The sequence below is a fragment of the Grampus griseus genome (assembly GCF_964374135.1).
Source record: "Grampus griseus genome assembly, chromosome: 6".
NCBI lineage: Eukaryota > Metazoa > Chordata > Mammalia > Artiodactyla > Delphinidae > Grampus > Grampus griseus.
This window is the reverse complement of record NC_139000.1, coordinates 12,697,204-12,712,342: the sequence shown is the minus strand read 5'-3', so window position 1 is coordinate 12,712,342 and position 15,139 is coordinate 12,697,204. Positions and strand designations below refer to the sequence as shown.

The window sequence follows — 15,139 nt, the reverse complement described above, 5'->3', positions numbered from 1 at the left end:
GCCTGGAACTTGACCATGATGGCTGGATTTTGAGCAGCCATCTTGTGACCATAAGGCAACCCTGAAGCTTGAAGCACATGCTCAGGGTGGGTAAGCACAAAGACAGAAACTGGGGAGTTGATCACATTGTGGGGTCATTAACCAGCCCTCGAAGCCCCACTGCCAAATTTCCTGTTATATGAGAAAAAAATTAATTTTACTCTTTAAACCATTTATAGATGGGTATCTATTCCTACAAGTCAAATGCAATTCTTAAATGAGTCAGAGGGTATCATGTTAGGTAGTTTTCTCAGGGAAATAACATGTGCCTGTTGACTTTCTTGAAAATTCCCTCTGCCTCATGGAAATAATAACAAAAGACTCCCATTTCACAAACAGCTCCCGTAAACTAGGCAGTGGGCCAGATCCTTTATGATATATTACGTCCCAACCTCATAACACTCCTGCAAGGTGGGAGAGATTATTCCCATTTTACAGATGAGGGAACTGAGACTCAGAGAAGATAAGGAATTTGCCCAAAGCCACACAGCTGTTAAGTAATGTGCTTGGCTCTGAAGCCAAACCCCAAAGCTTGTGCTCTTTCCATGGGGTTTTCTTTTCCCCTGAAACTAACACAAAGCCCCTCTGAAAATCACTGTGCAAATATGACTTCAGGTTTGCTGAGATGGCAAAAAGTCCTGCTGATACTTCTTCATGCCATTCTATCAGGAGTGTCAGAGCGCTAGAGTTAGAATTTATAAAATTCATTTAGAGAAAGGCATATGACAAATGGTTTCCAATTCAAGACTTCTAATTATTTGCTTTCATGAAAAAAACTATGAACAGGGTGACTTTGTGTTGCCAGATAGAAATATTAAAACCAATGATGAGAAAAACAATAGCAACATGGGATGCTGGCTGGTAGTTCCTCTGAGGTGTATAACATACAATCCTAGGGTATTGATAGTTTCATCTCCATTTTATAGGACCACTGAGGTTCAGAGACTGTCATTAACTTGCCCAAGGTCACACAGCTAGTAAGTGCTCCTGTACTGCCCCAAAGTATCCCAGAGGGTAGAGGCAAGTTAATGAATAATCTTGGGAGATTAAGTGGCAATGGCTTATTTCACAGGCTGTGGCAAAAACACAATTTCTTTGTCTCATGTTTTATCTTTAAAATTCATGCAAATTTTGTATTATACTCTATAATATAACCACATTATTTTTATATTAGAACAAATGTATTAAATTATTTATCAACTGAATTATTCAACTTTTCTCTCCTGGAATTGACACTTTGGAAGATGTGGCTTGTTTCTCTGCTGTGGCTTCATAAAAGCTCAGCACTCAGCCACGTACCACTGGGAGAACATCACCCCAGTTTTAGAAGCACGAGGTCTGTCTGAGTCCAAGGGGCAATTATTCATATATGAATAAGGACCTAGCTCAGGGTAGCGCAGAACTGTTTTCTAACCACAAACATAATGTTGTGAATACTGTCACATCCGTAACATTCATTAATTCATTCAACAAACTAGAGTCTACTATGTGCCAGGCCCAGTGCCAGCTGCTGGGCCAATCCAACCCCAAGTGGGGCCGTGATCTGGCATCACAGATTCTCCCAGGCGCAGTCAGAGAGACGGGACCAGCCAGATGTGGGGCTGGTCTCCACCCTGCCAGAGGAGCTGGTCTCACTGACCTTATGAAGGTACGAAAGCCTGTTGGTCCCAACTTCATTGTCCCCTTGATACCCAGGAACCGGATAAACAGGTTTGCCATCCTGTCCACCAGGCGCAGGTAGTTGAACTGCTTTGCATACTTGGGGAACACCTGCTTGAGGCAGATGGCGGGCAGGTGGGCTTCGGGATGGGCGCTGCCTGCCGAGGCACTGGCCAGATCGCTCTCAGAAGGCTCTTCCTTTGAGGCTAACGGCTTCCCAAGCTGCTGAGACCTGCAGCGCACAAGGAGTTAATGATAGAACCAACATTTAGAGCGGGCTTTACAGCACGCAGATTGCTTTCCCTTGCAAACTCTCCTTTCCTTTAGATTTATAGCAACCTGCAGGGGGGGTGTATTATTACTATTCTTAATGTACAACCAGAGAACTCACCTCAAAGAAGTGACCTGCCCAAGCTCACACGGCTAGGGCGTGGCAAAGCCAGAACTTGAACCCAGGACAGAGCCGGGACTAGAGACTTACACTTCCTCCGTTCCACCATCCTGGCTTCCCAATATGGACAATTTCCTTTTCCGTACTCATGACTGAAGAGAATACTCTATTATGAAGCAGTCTGGGTTTGATTTCAAACTCCTACTTATGGGTAGTAATTGAATAATTAAGAAATATAAAAATCTCATTGAGGGCTGGCAAGAAGCCACAGACAGTTCAGTGAACCATGTGCAAAGATACAGCAGTCACCCAATTCTAGGAACAGGCACAACGGGAGTTTGTAGCTTAACCATTTTCTTATTTGGAACTCGTACCAAAAAAATGATCGTACTGTTGTCATTCCTGTCTGGATATTCTCTTCGGAAATTATCCTGATACTCGAGAAAGTTCACAGCCACTAACTCTCAGATATGCACCTCCAGCTGGAATGTTCTTCTCACCTCCAGACACACAGATCCAGCTATCACCTGTTCACCCTCCAGGGTGACCCGCGGGAACCTCACACCGACATGACCATTTCCCCTCACCTCAAATCCACACTCCCTGTCTCCTCGAATGTCACCACCATCTGTCAGTGACCCAAGCAGGAAACATCTGAATGTTTCCAACCCCTCCTCTCCCTCTGTCTCCACAGCATCCTTAATATTCCCTGGAACCCACTCCACTCTCCCCCTGCCCTGGCCTTGTCTGCTCTCTCCTGGACTCTAACAATGGGGTCTCCCGCCTCCGGCCTTTCCCATCCACAGACCCATCCTCCACATGGCACCTGAGGTGCCCTTTTAAAGCAGACCTGGTTGGGATGCGCACTTCCTACAGTTCTTTGTGGTTCCTGAGTGCCTACATGATCAAGTCCATACTCCTCCCTCTGGCACGCAAGGCCCTGCCTGATTCCCTCTCTGCCCTCCTTATTTCTTGTCATTGCCTTAGACACACTGTATCCTTCAAGACCTTGACCTCTGCTGCCGCCCCAGTCACGGCCTGGCCTGGACATAGAGACCCATGCTTGCTGGACGCCCAGCCCCCTTCCACACTCAGGCCTGTCTCTGCACCTGCAGCTCACCTTGCTTTCCCGTCTCTTGTCCTGCCCATAGCGGATGAGGGGCCAGGCGTAACCCTTTCCACCTGTGTGTCCATTCCAGAGACAGAACCCTTGTAATAGGGAACAACAAATCTGACTCCACATTGACTCTGTTACTTTTACTTTAACCTTTGTGTTCTTTTGCTTTTGCTACAAGTTCATCACTAAAGGGATGTTGCCTGTAAGCCGAAATGATACATAATGGCTGTCTCTGGGTACCCTGCCTCCCATGTGATGAGTGTTAAGGTAAAATACCTTTGTTTAGCTCACAGGAAACCTCCTGACTAGGCCCACCTGTGAATGGCTGCAGGAAGGAAGAAATTAACACATCCCCTCTGGAGTCTGACGTAACCAGGACTTTACCCCCTCCCCTTTTAGTATAAAAGCAGCCTGAATTCTAACTCCAGGAAGACGGTTCTTTGGGACGCTAGGCCACCATCTTCTCAGTCTGCTGATTTTCTGAATAAAGGCGCTATTCCTTGCCCCAACAACTTGTCTCTCTAGTTATTGTCCTGTCGTGCAGCGAGCAGTACGAGCTTGGACTTGGTAACACCCTGAGCGTGGTGTGAACGGCCAGTAAGTACTGCCCAGCTGGCTAAGAGATCCAGGAAGAGAAGAGCCACATCCCATGGTGCTGAGCTCAATACCAAGGCCGTTTTCTACTCTTTTCTTTTCTTTATTAAATGGTCTCGTCCCCAGAGCTCCCACTTCCAAGCACAGCGTCAGTCACCAAGCTGGGCTGTCTTGGGACCTTCATACCTGCTTGCCTCAGCCCTTGAAGACTTTCGCAGCCCTGGCTGCCTGGCACATTTCTGTTCCACTTTCAGAACCAGCTCAGCTGTTCCCTTGACCGTGCTGAAGACTGTCTTTCATGTCCCACTCCTGCCCCTTGGATTTCTTCAATCGTCTCATCAACTGCGCTGCACTTGCTTACACGCCAATCCCCCTCACTGTTTTGTGAGCTCATTGAAGGCAAGGACCACATCTTATTCAACTCTATTTCCACAGGACCTGGCACGTATTAGGTTCTTCGGAGATGTTTCATTGAATTTGTTGAATTGGGAAAGTTTCCTTTTAATAGCAAGGTGAGCTTCAAATAAAACATCAAGGTTATGATGCTTTGTACCCACCCCATAAGCTCGTTTAAACGGGAAAGAGGTTCGAGAGAGAAACAGCATACTTGACGGCCCTACCAAAATGGTCTTTTCTTTATGCTGGTCCAAGGAGCCAGCCTCCAAGAAAGAGAACCCCCTTGTGTGAATAAAAGGTCCTGTAAGTTCTGTTCATGGTTCCTTCTAAGTGGGTCTCAAAGCGAGGACAGGCAGAACCAGAGAAGCGCAAAGGAAAACCTCTTCTAAAGTTCAACAATGTGGATGGTTCCGGGGAAACAAATGCTCCCTCCTACAAAGAGGAGGGACCTTATTCCTCCGGAGAAGCACTGCATTCCCAGGGGGAGTGGGATGGAGTGGGTGCAACTTCCCTTCAGCTAAACTGGTTTTATCATCACCTCCCTGAATTTAAGACTGTAAATAAAAGTCAGGTGGTTACACTTCAGATGAAATAAAATGTTTTCACATTAAGGTTATAGGAAGAAAGATGAGAAAAAAAGCAGCACGGTTACTGGAAATTAGCTCTTAAATTCCTGGATAAGTGGCAATCACTAACTTCAAAAGCGCTCATTAAGTTTTTGTTAAAGAAAAGATTTGGAAATACACAGTTTGAATACACTCCATGACAAAGAAAAGGGCTGAGAACTCTTCAATCAACAGAACCGTCCCACTTTCAGGATCTCATCTGCTCTTCACAAAACATGTGCAGTACACTGTTATTTTTATACCCCTCTTCCAGACGGAGAAACTGAGGCGCAACAAGGCGAAGCAGCTCTTTGCCCTGGCTGGACTGGAACTACACATCAGTTCTCCTAACCAGGGCTGTTTCCATCTTGCTGCCCTGTTATTCCGAAGCACATCATGGTTCACATTGGGGGCTACCAAATCCAAAGGACTGTTATTTATTTTTTGTTTTTAAATAGTTTTTTAAAAATTATAATAGTAATTCACGGTCTTTGTAAGCACTCTGAGAACTGTATAAAGGAATCAGAATCATCTGTAATCCCACAATTCAGGGATCAACACTACGAATGTTTTGATTTTTTATCTATGTTTGTAAGTTAGGATCACATCATGGGTAGTTTAAATCCTTTTTTCTTACACTTTACATTATATCATAAGTGTCTTCCCGTTTTCATGAGCATAATCTCTCATGGACATATAATATTCCATATTATGCCTAAACCATAATTTAATTGGCCACTCCCTGTCAGTCAGATATTGTCTACATGGCTCGTCTTTGACTAAATAGAGTCTGGGAGCCAGTCCCCTAAGCCACGTGCTCCCTCCCAGAAACATAACATGTTAACAGCTAGCAGCAGCCTCGGAGATCATTCTGTCCAACGATGTCATCTATTTTCTTTTATTGTGGTCTACTGTACGTAACATAAAATTCACCATTTTAAAGCATGCAATGCACAATGTCGTGTAACCACCACCTCTATCTAGCTCCTAACCTTTCCACAATGATGTCATTTTAGAGAAGAAATGACTCCCAGGTAGATAGAACATGAGCACCAGTGGGTCACCTGACTGGCAGATCATCCAAGGGGGTGGCCGTAGCTTGGGTTACCTGATGAGGGGGACCTCACCACCTCCAGGGCATCTCTCAGGCTGGGAAGGTTTTCTGCATGGCACGTCAGAGGCTGGTCTCTCTCTGGTGTCCATAGCCCACATCCCAACCCACCCTCAGAGCCTCACAGGATGGGTTTGTCTTCTCTTCTCCATGACAGCCTCTCACCTTTCTTACTGGATGACTACCATTCCCCTTCCTTCCTGAATCCCAATTAATAACCTCAGGATGAAAAGGGCCCTCAAAGCCACAGATATTTTCATGGACTCAAAACCACAAATTCAGGCAGAAGTGGTTTTACTCAACTGGAAGAAGGCAGTAAAGATATGGCTGATATATAAGAGGAAATAAAACAAGGAGAAATGGTTATTCTGCTGGAGATAATTCCAATGATCACACTGAGATCCAAGTTATCACAAATACTGTAAAATCCTGTTTTTACCTAATAGCATTTTAATGGAAAAGTCAGACTTATGAAATAGAAGTGACTGGTAAAGAAAATATAAATCAAGCTTATTTGGGGTCCTTTGGGGTATTTTTTCTTAAACTGAATTTGGTGTGTCCTTGATTCACTAAAATAGGGGAAAGAATCCTGGAATGTTTCATCTATTCTTGTCTTTCAAATAAAATGGAATTTTGTCTTATTAAAACTCTTGTGAAAAACCACCTACCACTATTTTGCCTGGAAAGCCTACTGTTAAGAATCACTACTATTTATCAGGGACCCACTCTGTGTCAAGCAGCTTACTATCTATATATGATCTCACTGGTTTCTCAAAACAACGCTACAAGGTAGGCAGAAACTAGTCCCATTTTAAAAATTAGGAACCTGAGGCCCAGAGAACCTTAATACTTGCCCAATGTCACAAATCAATGGTGGAATCAGAATTTGTACTCCGGACTGTCTCACTACACACCCAAGGCTTAGCTCACTGTGTAGTTCTTGTGCCAATTTGATTTAAATCAAACCAAAGACTTTTCTTCTGATGTACAAACTGTATATGTATATATTCTTGGGAGTTGACAAAATAGGAAGGTAGATACAGCAAGTTCCAGTTTCAGAGAAGGTGCTTGAATTCTCTCAGAGAAATCATTTCCATTTTTAGTGAAGCATCCCTTCAATAATTTATTCGTTCATGAACCGTTTCTCAAGCACTTACCTGTCCCAGGGGCCTGGGCTACACAGGTGGGGTATACACAGTCCTAGCTACCCAGAAGCACATGACCCGGTGGGGGGAAGACTAGACCCATCCATAAACAATGACTGAGCCAGGTGGGAGTGGCCAGGTGAGCACCCAGAGATGGGACCTGGAGTACATGGAAGTAGGTCGGCTTGCTGGGTCTTAGTCGTGTACGTGAAGGGGAGCAGGTACGAATATGACCAGGAAGCCAGCTTGGGTCTGGGTCTTATAGGATCTTGAGTATCAGACAAGGGAGCTTGGACGTGGCAGTGTAGGAGATGACAAGGTTGTGGTCGATCTGGGGGAAAGGAGTGGCAAAATCAGACGTTCAGAGAAGATGGATGAATCTGCCAGCAGTGTGTATCCTGGATCGAGGGCGGAGTGGACGATGTTAGGAAGCTACTGGAACACTCAAGCTCAGGGCTTCTGAAAGCGTGGTCTCTGGTCCAGCAGCAGCAGCATCACCTGAGGCCTTGTTAGAGAAGCACACTCTTGGCCCGACCCCAGACCTATGGCCTCAGAAGCTCTGCCTTAGCGAGCCCTGTGGGGGATTCTGATGCAGGCTGAAGTCTAAGAATCACTGGTCTCGGTGAAAGGGAGCGAAGGCCCTGGATCATGTTCCCGGGCAATCCTGTGGCTTGACAGGAGAGCCTGGTGGGCAGCGGGAAGGCCCTGGCAAAGGGAGGGAGGTAGGCAGGCTCCTTTCCCCGCCGTTTGGCCAAGACATGTCCCCCCCCAGCCCCTTGGGGGTTTCAAAGGCACATTGGCATTCCGGAAGAAACGGCCAACAATGCCCCAAAGAAGTCCCTTAAGTCAGCCCAGCAGCTAATTTAAAGAGCTGGAGGATAAAGTCACTAAAAATAAACATAACTACCATGTAGCCCGGCTCTGTCATTTGATAAATCTCTTCCATCACAGGGGCCCCATTTGCTTGATGGCAATGCTATATTGTTTGAAGAGAAGGTGGTAGACGGGTGAGGCATGTGTTTCCAAAGTGATGAAGAAAGGGATTTAGTGAGGCATCTGGCTGATGCTCTAGTCCCTGTAAGACCTAGATCCATGCTGGGTCTATTCCCACTGGCTCCCCTTCGTGCAATGTTCCTATGAACGCTCACCTGGCCGCTTCTACCTCCCTCAATCACTTTCTTCCATAGCACAGTGTCACATCAACAATAAAACACAATGGTGATGATATTGATTATGTGCCAGGAACTGCCATCTTAAAACATTTGGTCTTGATAAAATCCTACAAAGCAGGCATTATCATTATTCCCATTTTACAGATGTGGAAACCAAGGCACAAAGATACAAATTAATAGGTTGTAGACCCAGGACAGAGAGCCAGGCAGGCAGGTGCCAGTGTCCTTGTTTCTAACCACTGCACTACGGCTTCTTCTATACATGAGGAGTTATCATGTATAACTAAACAAGGCAGGTGCCTTGTTTCTAACCACTGCACTATGGCTTCTTCTATACATGAGGAGTTATCGGGCATTAAATATCTGAGAGTCAGGTCGGTTACTCGTAACATCTCATTTGACCCTGGCAATGATCCTTATGAGTTAGGTATAATAAGTGGCTCCATTCTGCTGCTGACAAATGAGCTTCAGAGAGGTTAGGCTACTTTCCAAAGGTCACTCAGCTATTAAATGGCTGAGTGAGGATTTGAACAAGGATCTGCTTGAGTTCAAAGCCCAGGCCCTTTCCACTCCATCATGTTACAACTCAGTGTAGTTACGAAACTTCTCTGAACTCATTTTCTCCTCCTTTTCAATGGGAGAGGAGTCTCCTCCTACTTACGAGGGAGAGCGGTTGGGAGGGCACTTAGTCTAAGCCCAGCACAAAACTGCTGCATTCTTTAGGATCAAAAACACAGCCTACGTGTAGAGCATCCAGACGATTCTGCTGGCTCGGGGGGGAGTTGTAACTGACCTCAGTGTGACGATATATCTGGATGGGGCTGTTCCACTTCCACTGCCCAACAAATCAATCTCTGTTTTACGGTTTCAGGCCCACATGATCACTGAGGCACTGCGCGTCGCATGTGTGGGAATTCATGGAGGCCCCCAATGGCGGCAGCAGCAGACTTGGTCTCTGCCCCCGCCTGGGATGAATTCCCGGAGCCACCAGGCTGGATATGCCGCACGAGCATCTACCCATCGGGCCGGGCAACGAATTAACAAAAGAACAAGCATACAGACCTAGTCTAAGGCCCCCTTTCCCGCAGACCCAGAACCCAGGCGATTTCCGAGCCGGAAGTGCCTTTAGGGGTCATGTGGCCCGGCCCTCTCATCTTCCAGATGAGCCAACCGGCAGCTCGTTTAACCAAGACCTCCCAAAGGGATTCTTTTCCCACAGGGCTCTCTCTGCTCTGCCCCTCTGCCCGGCGTGAGTATCTTCGCCCTGGTCCCTCTTGCTTTCTTTGTCTCTGGGCACGGGCAGTAAGAGACGGTGAAATGTACTGTCACTCAGGCAGGGGAGGGTGGGAGGAGATGCTGCCAGACAGCTCCTCCTCACAGGCGCCGGCCAGGGGAACCTGGGCGTGGGCTCTGGGGTTAGTCCAGAGTCACCGCTGGAATCCCAGCTCTGTATTCTTCAGCTGGGTGACCTCAGGCAAGTCATATAACCTCAAAGCTTCAGTATCCTCTTATATAAAGTGGGAATAATAATGGTACCTAAACTATAGGACTGATGTAATTACAGAGAAAATGGATACGTGGTACTTAGCACGGTGCCCCAATTCCTGTTAGCCACTTTGGTTATAATCACCAGCATCTTCCTCTCCCATGTGTCATCATCTCGAGGGGTTCACTGTCTTGTCCCCAGCTTCAGTGGGAGAGATCGGCACACACCTCCGGGAACTCAGGAGAATACAGGCTTTCTTTAACCACTTTTTGGCATTCTGCCCCACCCCCAGCCCACGTGACTAGACACTGCATTGTTCTCTTGCTCCTTCCACTGCCTGTGGGCCATCTGGGGAATCTCACGGCAGGCCGCCGTGGGGTCAAGACTGCACCTACCCTCTTGTCCGAACCTAAACAAATCCCCTAAATAAGTGAGTCTCATTATCTCGGGCCTCCCTGGATAACTGGCCCTTATCTGAGACCCTGGTTCTCTACTGAGGATCACTGATGTCACAGAATCGTGCACAGAGGGGGATATCTGCTGTGCCCCACATAAAACAAAAGTTAAACTGAGGAGTAGAAAGGGCCTAGCGATCATCTCGTCTCATTTTCCTTCTGAAATAACACTGGGACGTCAAAGCAGAGCCACTTGCTTGAGGGGAGGCATCAAGGGAAAGATGGTGGTAGCAAGGGCAGGCCCAGTTCTGACTTCCAGTTCAGAACCTTGAAAACAGAAAGAAAAAAACAAAAAAACAAAAAAACCCGACACCACTATTGAGCTAAAACACCAGAGTGGCCAAAATTCTGATTCCGAATGAGCAGCTTCAGACGCATCCGACCACGCTGGCCGGCATGGAGGAGGAATCTTTTTGCCCGAAGGGCTGCAGAGTCCCTGTTTAAACCCACCAAGTAGCTGGCCGCTGTCCTTCTGTGGATGACTGGGCTCGTGCTTAGTTTTTCGCTGGATCCTGGAGGAACGGTTTCCAAATGACAAGCCTGGCCTGCACGGGCTGCCCGAGGCCCGCTGGACAGGGCCTCACCCTCGGCCAGAGAGCTCGGGGCCCGGCGGGTCTGGTCGCTGCCTGCTTTGCCTGCCTTGTTTACGTTCCACGTTCCTCCCTCTTTTTTATAAATGCTCTTTCCCAAAGTATCCACTTGAAAAACACTCGTCCTTCAAATCTGAGATTCTGTATCACCTTTTCCAAAAAGCTTCCCATAGCTTCCCGAGTTCAATCAACCATGCTTTTCTATATAACATTGCAGGCTTTGTACGTCATCATCACTGCCGTCACCATTATTTTTTTCTTCAGAGTCGTTGTCACAATTATACCTATATGGTTATTTGTATTTGTGCAATTGTCTGTTTGATGCCTGTTTCTCTCACTGGACTGGAAGCCTGGAAGGGTGACACCTCTCTTGTTTGTTTATGACGATAACCCCTACACAGTTCCTGGCACTGTTCAGAATAACTGGTAGTGAAAATAGTCATTGTTTCGGTGAGTTCCCGTGTCCATTCTATCAATTAGACACAATGATTGACTCCAGCTGACATCTGAGGATGCTGAAGCTTTGAGAAGTTAAGTCAGCTGCGTCAGGGATAAGACCGGGACTGGAATCCAGTGGCCTAACTCCAGAGGTCACATTTTTAACCCCTACGCTGCCACAGCCCTCCTTCTGGTTGCCAGAATGAATCTTTCTTCCACTTTTTTGTCTCCCAGTTACTGGGAATATACTGTCAACACTTGGGGAGAACAAAGACTTCCTAGTAGCGACAGCAAGGCACTGTCTGTGTGACGGTTGTAATTAGTGGTTGGATTAGCCTCGGTTTCACCACCTCCAAAATTAGCAGAAAAGGCCAACTTGAGCTTGCGTTGTACAGTTCTGCTAATGAAGGGATCCTTTTAATTACATCCTCAGAGCCTATCTGCAACAAAAAGCATTTTAATGCTTGAACACAGTTCTGCACCAAAGTATAGGGCTGCCTGAATCCAGACAATAAGTGGGGAAACCCATGCACAGAAGTCATCCTTTGCCTAGACTGTAATTCTTTTTGGCATTCAATTTCATCCAAACCCCAGTTCCTCTTCTATGGTAATCCTAATTCCCTTTTGTATACTGTGCACCCAGTGAACCCTTAGTCAGGGATTCAGTAGGCATATCCTGGTCAAATATACTCCTTCCTCCAGATTTCAGATGAAATCTGCTCGCTTTGTGAATTTCACTTGTCACTGATTCGCAGGGCGGCAGCTGGCCAATCCCTGCCGCGTGGGTGTTGAATGCAAAACAATTCTCACTGGACTCTGTCCCAGGGGCTCGTGGCATTTGCACCCGACTTTGCAAGGTGATTCTGTGTGTGTCATTCTGCATGACATTTTCACTAATGTGAGTGAGGACTCGTGAGGTTGATCCCCCAGGCCTCTCTCGGGCCAGGCTGCCTGACTTTGAATTTGCAGTGGGTCAGGGAAAGGGAGTAATTCTTATTGAGCCTCCTCTGGGCTAGGAGCTCTCCCGTGTACTGATTACCCTGCTTAAGCCACACTGAGACCTTAAGGTGGAGATACTAACATATATCCCAGAGCCATGCTTGGGTTGGAATCCTTGCCCTGTCCATAACTAGCTGATGACCTTGGGAAAGTGTCTTAATCTGCTCGTGCCTTGGTGTCTTCATCTGTATCATGGGGACGATAACTCTACCTACATCGTAGCACTGTTGTGACGATTAAATGGGCTAATGTATGTAGAGCACTTAGAATCGTACCCAGCATGCCCTAAGCACTCAAGAAGCGATAGCTCTTGTCCATCAGACGAAGCTGAGCTCAGGTAAAATAAAGTACGTACTCAAGGTCACGCACCCCCTACACGGTGACCTGGGTCTGTCTGACTCGCAAGAGTCTGTTCTCTCCAGGCTTCCTGCATGAGGCTGGGCAGTGCCCGGGGTGGGGGTGGGGGGTTCTCTGCTGGCCCTCCGCTAGGAGACTGTAATCACAGCCCTCCCCAGGTGGGGCACGACCTAGAGAAAGTCCCTCTGTGCTGATCCCCTCCCGGCCTCAGGATGAGTGGCTGGCTTCTGTTTTTACTGCTCCGAACACAGCGCTCTCTCAAAGGTTACCACCGACCTCCTCGTTGCCACGGACCTCCTTGATCTTCCCCTCATTCGGCTTCTTCATAGCATCCGATGCAGTCAGCCACTCTTTTTCTGAAACTCTCATTCTATGCCCCTGCATTCTCCTGGTGTCTTTCCATCCTCTGCTTTTCTTCCTCTGAGGACCCTTCGTGGTAGATGGTCCGCTGAGCCTCTGCCCTGGGCCCGCCTCCTGCCCTACACAGTCTCCCTGGGCGACCTCAGTTACACGTGGAGATGCTTCAGGGGTGCATGTTGTGCCTGGGTGCTTGTGTTCCACTCACCCCTTCTCACCAATAGCCAGGCCCCAATCCTACTCATCCTGCAAAGCTCACTTCAAATGCCAGCTGGCCCTGAGCCTTCCCTGATCCCTCCTACCCAAAATACCCTCTTCTGGATTCCCCACAGCACTTCATTTGCACCTCGCTTGTGAAATGTGTCATCTTCTGAACTTATATTACGGCTATTTAAGTCTGCGGCTTCTTTCTCCCAGAGACTGTGAGTCTGCCAAAGATAGCATCCATGTTCGTTCCCCTCATAGTACTCTACATCTAATAGGTGATGCAAAAAGCAAACAGACAAAAGACACGCAGATAAATGACTGTGTAAGAACAGTATTCTTTAAGACAAATGACATGAAGAATTTGCTGTAATTTTGCCTGAAGACAAGAAAATGGGCAGGGTGACCTCTGGGTGTCATTTTCAGCTTGAGGTTCTATAAAGCCATTTTTAGGGTAATAATACAATAATAATTTATGGTAGTAAGAATAATAGTCAGGACTTCCCTGGTGGCACAGTGGTTAAGAATCTGCCTGCCAATGCAGGGGACACGGGTTTGAGCCCTGGTCTGGGAAGATCCCACGTGCTGGGGAGCAACTAAACCCGTGAGCCACAACTACTGAGCCCACGTGCCACAACTACAGAAAGGAAAGAAAGAAAGAAGGAAGGAAGGAAGGAAGGAAGGAAGGAAGGAAGGGTAGTTGGTAAGTTTAAAAAAAAAAAAAGAATAATAGTCCTTCTGGTTCCACTCCTTACTAAGGGTATGGCTTTGGGAAAGTGGCTCTATCACTTAGCCTCCGTTTCTGTTCTGGAAAATGGAGATGGACAATAGAACCCCGATCGCAGGGGTATGGAGGGATTCAATGGGAGGACATAAAACAAGGGGCTAGCATCCTGGCCAGAGCTTAGTAAGTGAGAAAGCAATGGTAGCGGTTATCGTTCATTCGATGTGTATTTATCGAACACCCCCCTCAAAAATCATGCACATGGGGTCAGAGCAAGCCCAGCCTCCTCCAGAAAGATTTAACCGCCTCCTCCAACCCACAACACTTTTTTCCTCCAAGAACTTTGGTCCTAACAAAATTAGATTTTAAAAAATGTGGCTAATAAATTAGGCATGCATATTAGAAATCAGGTCCAGAGAGAAAGTCTAACTTTTTTCTTTATGGAATTTGAATTCCCCCAGCATAGAGTTGTTGTCAAAATCCATTAAAGTATTTAATTTATCTTGTCATTGCCTAATTCCCCAAGCAGGCATCCAGACAGTTTACAGTGGCGTTTCTCACAGAAGTATTAAATGTTTAGTTATCGTGGTACGTTTTTTAGACGATGTCTCCCTGATGGCTCTAGAGACTCCGGAGAGCTCGTGTAAGTTCAAGTACAAGGTTAAGGCGGGGCGGCAGAATGGCAAGAGTTGTAGGGATTATGCAGCAAGCAGGTCTGGGTTTGAGCTCCGACACGGTCACTTGCCAGCTGAGTGACCTTGGGGAAGGTACTTAACCTCTCTGAGCATCAGTTTCCTCATTTGCAAAACGTGACAATAATACCAATGCACAGGGTTGCAGTGAGCACTAAGTGTATAACCGCATATAGAGAAGCTCGTATAATGCCAGAGAAATCACTGGTCCTTGATAAAAGGCAGCTGAAAAGTTCCAGCGATTTGGAGACACACAGACTGGGGTCTAGAGGCCACGGTGCCCACCCACCACCCCTCCCCGAGGAGCAGGGTGCTTATCATGTCATAATGGCCAGAACCACCGTGTCCTGACGCTTTCTCCTTTCACAGTGGTCTCTCCAGATGCCCATTCAAATAAATTAATCTCCCCATGTGACCACCTCACCTGGTGGGAGTGAAAGGTTTCCATGCCAACGGGAAGGTGGTGGGGCACCCCTTCCCCAAGAAAGAAAACAAAAGAGTCTGTCACTTAGTTTCCCTGAAACTAAGAGCTGAAGTCAGAGCTGGCCTCTTCCTTGGTCGTCATGGCAACGTTGAGTGACCTACCCCGTCGCAGCAGAAGCGCTCCA

The 15,139-nt window shown here is 47.1% G+C and overlaps 1 protein-coding gene across 1 annotated transcript in view; it reads right to left on the bottom strand.

The window, feature by feature from the left end:
• The window catches only part of TTLL11 (tubulin tyrosine ligase like 11), a 247,184-nt gene that overhangs the window by 41,695 nt on the left and 190,350 nt on the right, over nt 1-15,139 (bottom strand). Inside the window, exon 7 of the mRNA XM_082656120.1 lies at nt 1,679-1,930. Within this exon, the coding sequence (XP_082512246.1) occupies nt 1,679-1,930 (252 nt within the window). The remainder of the gene's footprint in view (nt 1-1,678; nt 1,931-15,139) is intronic.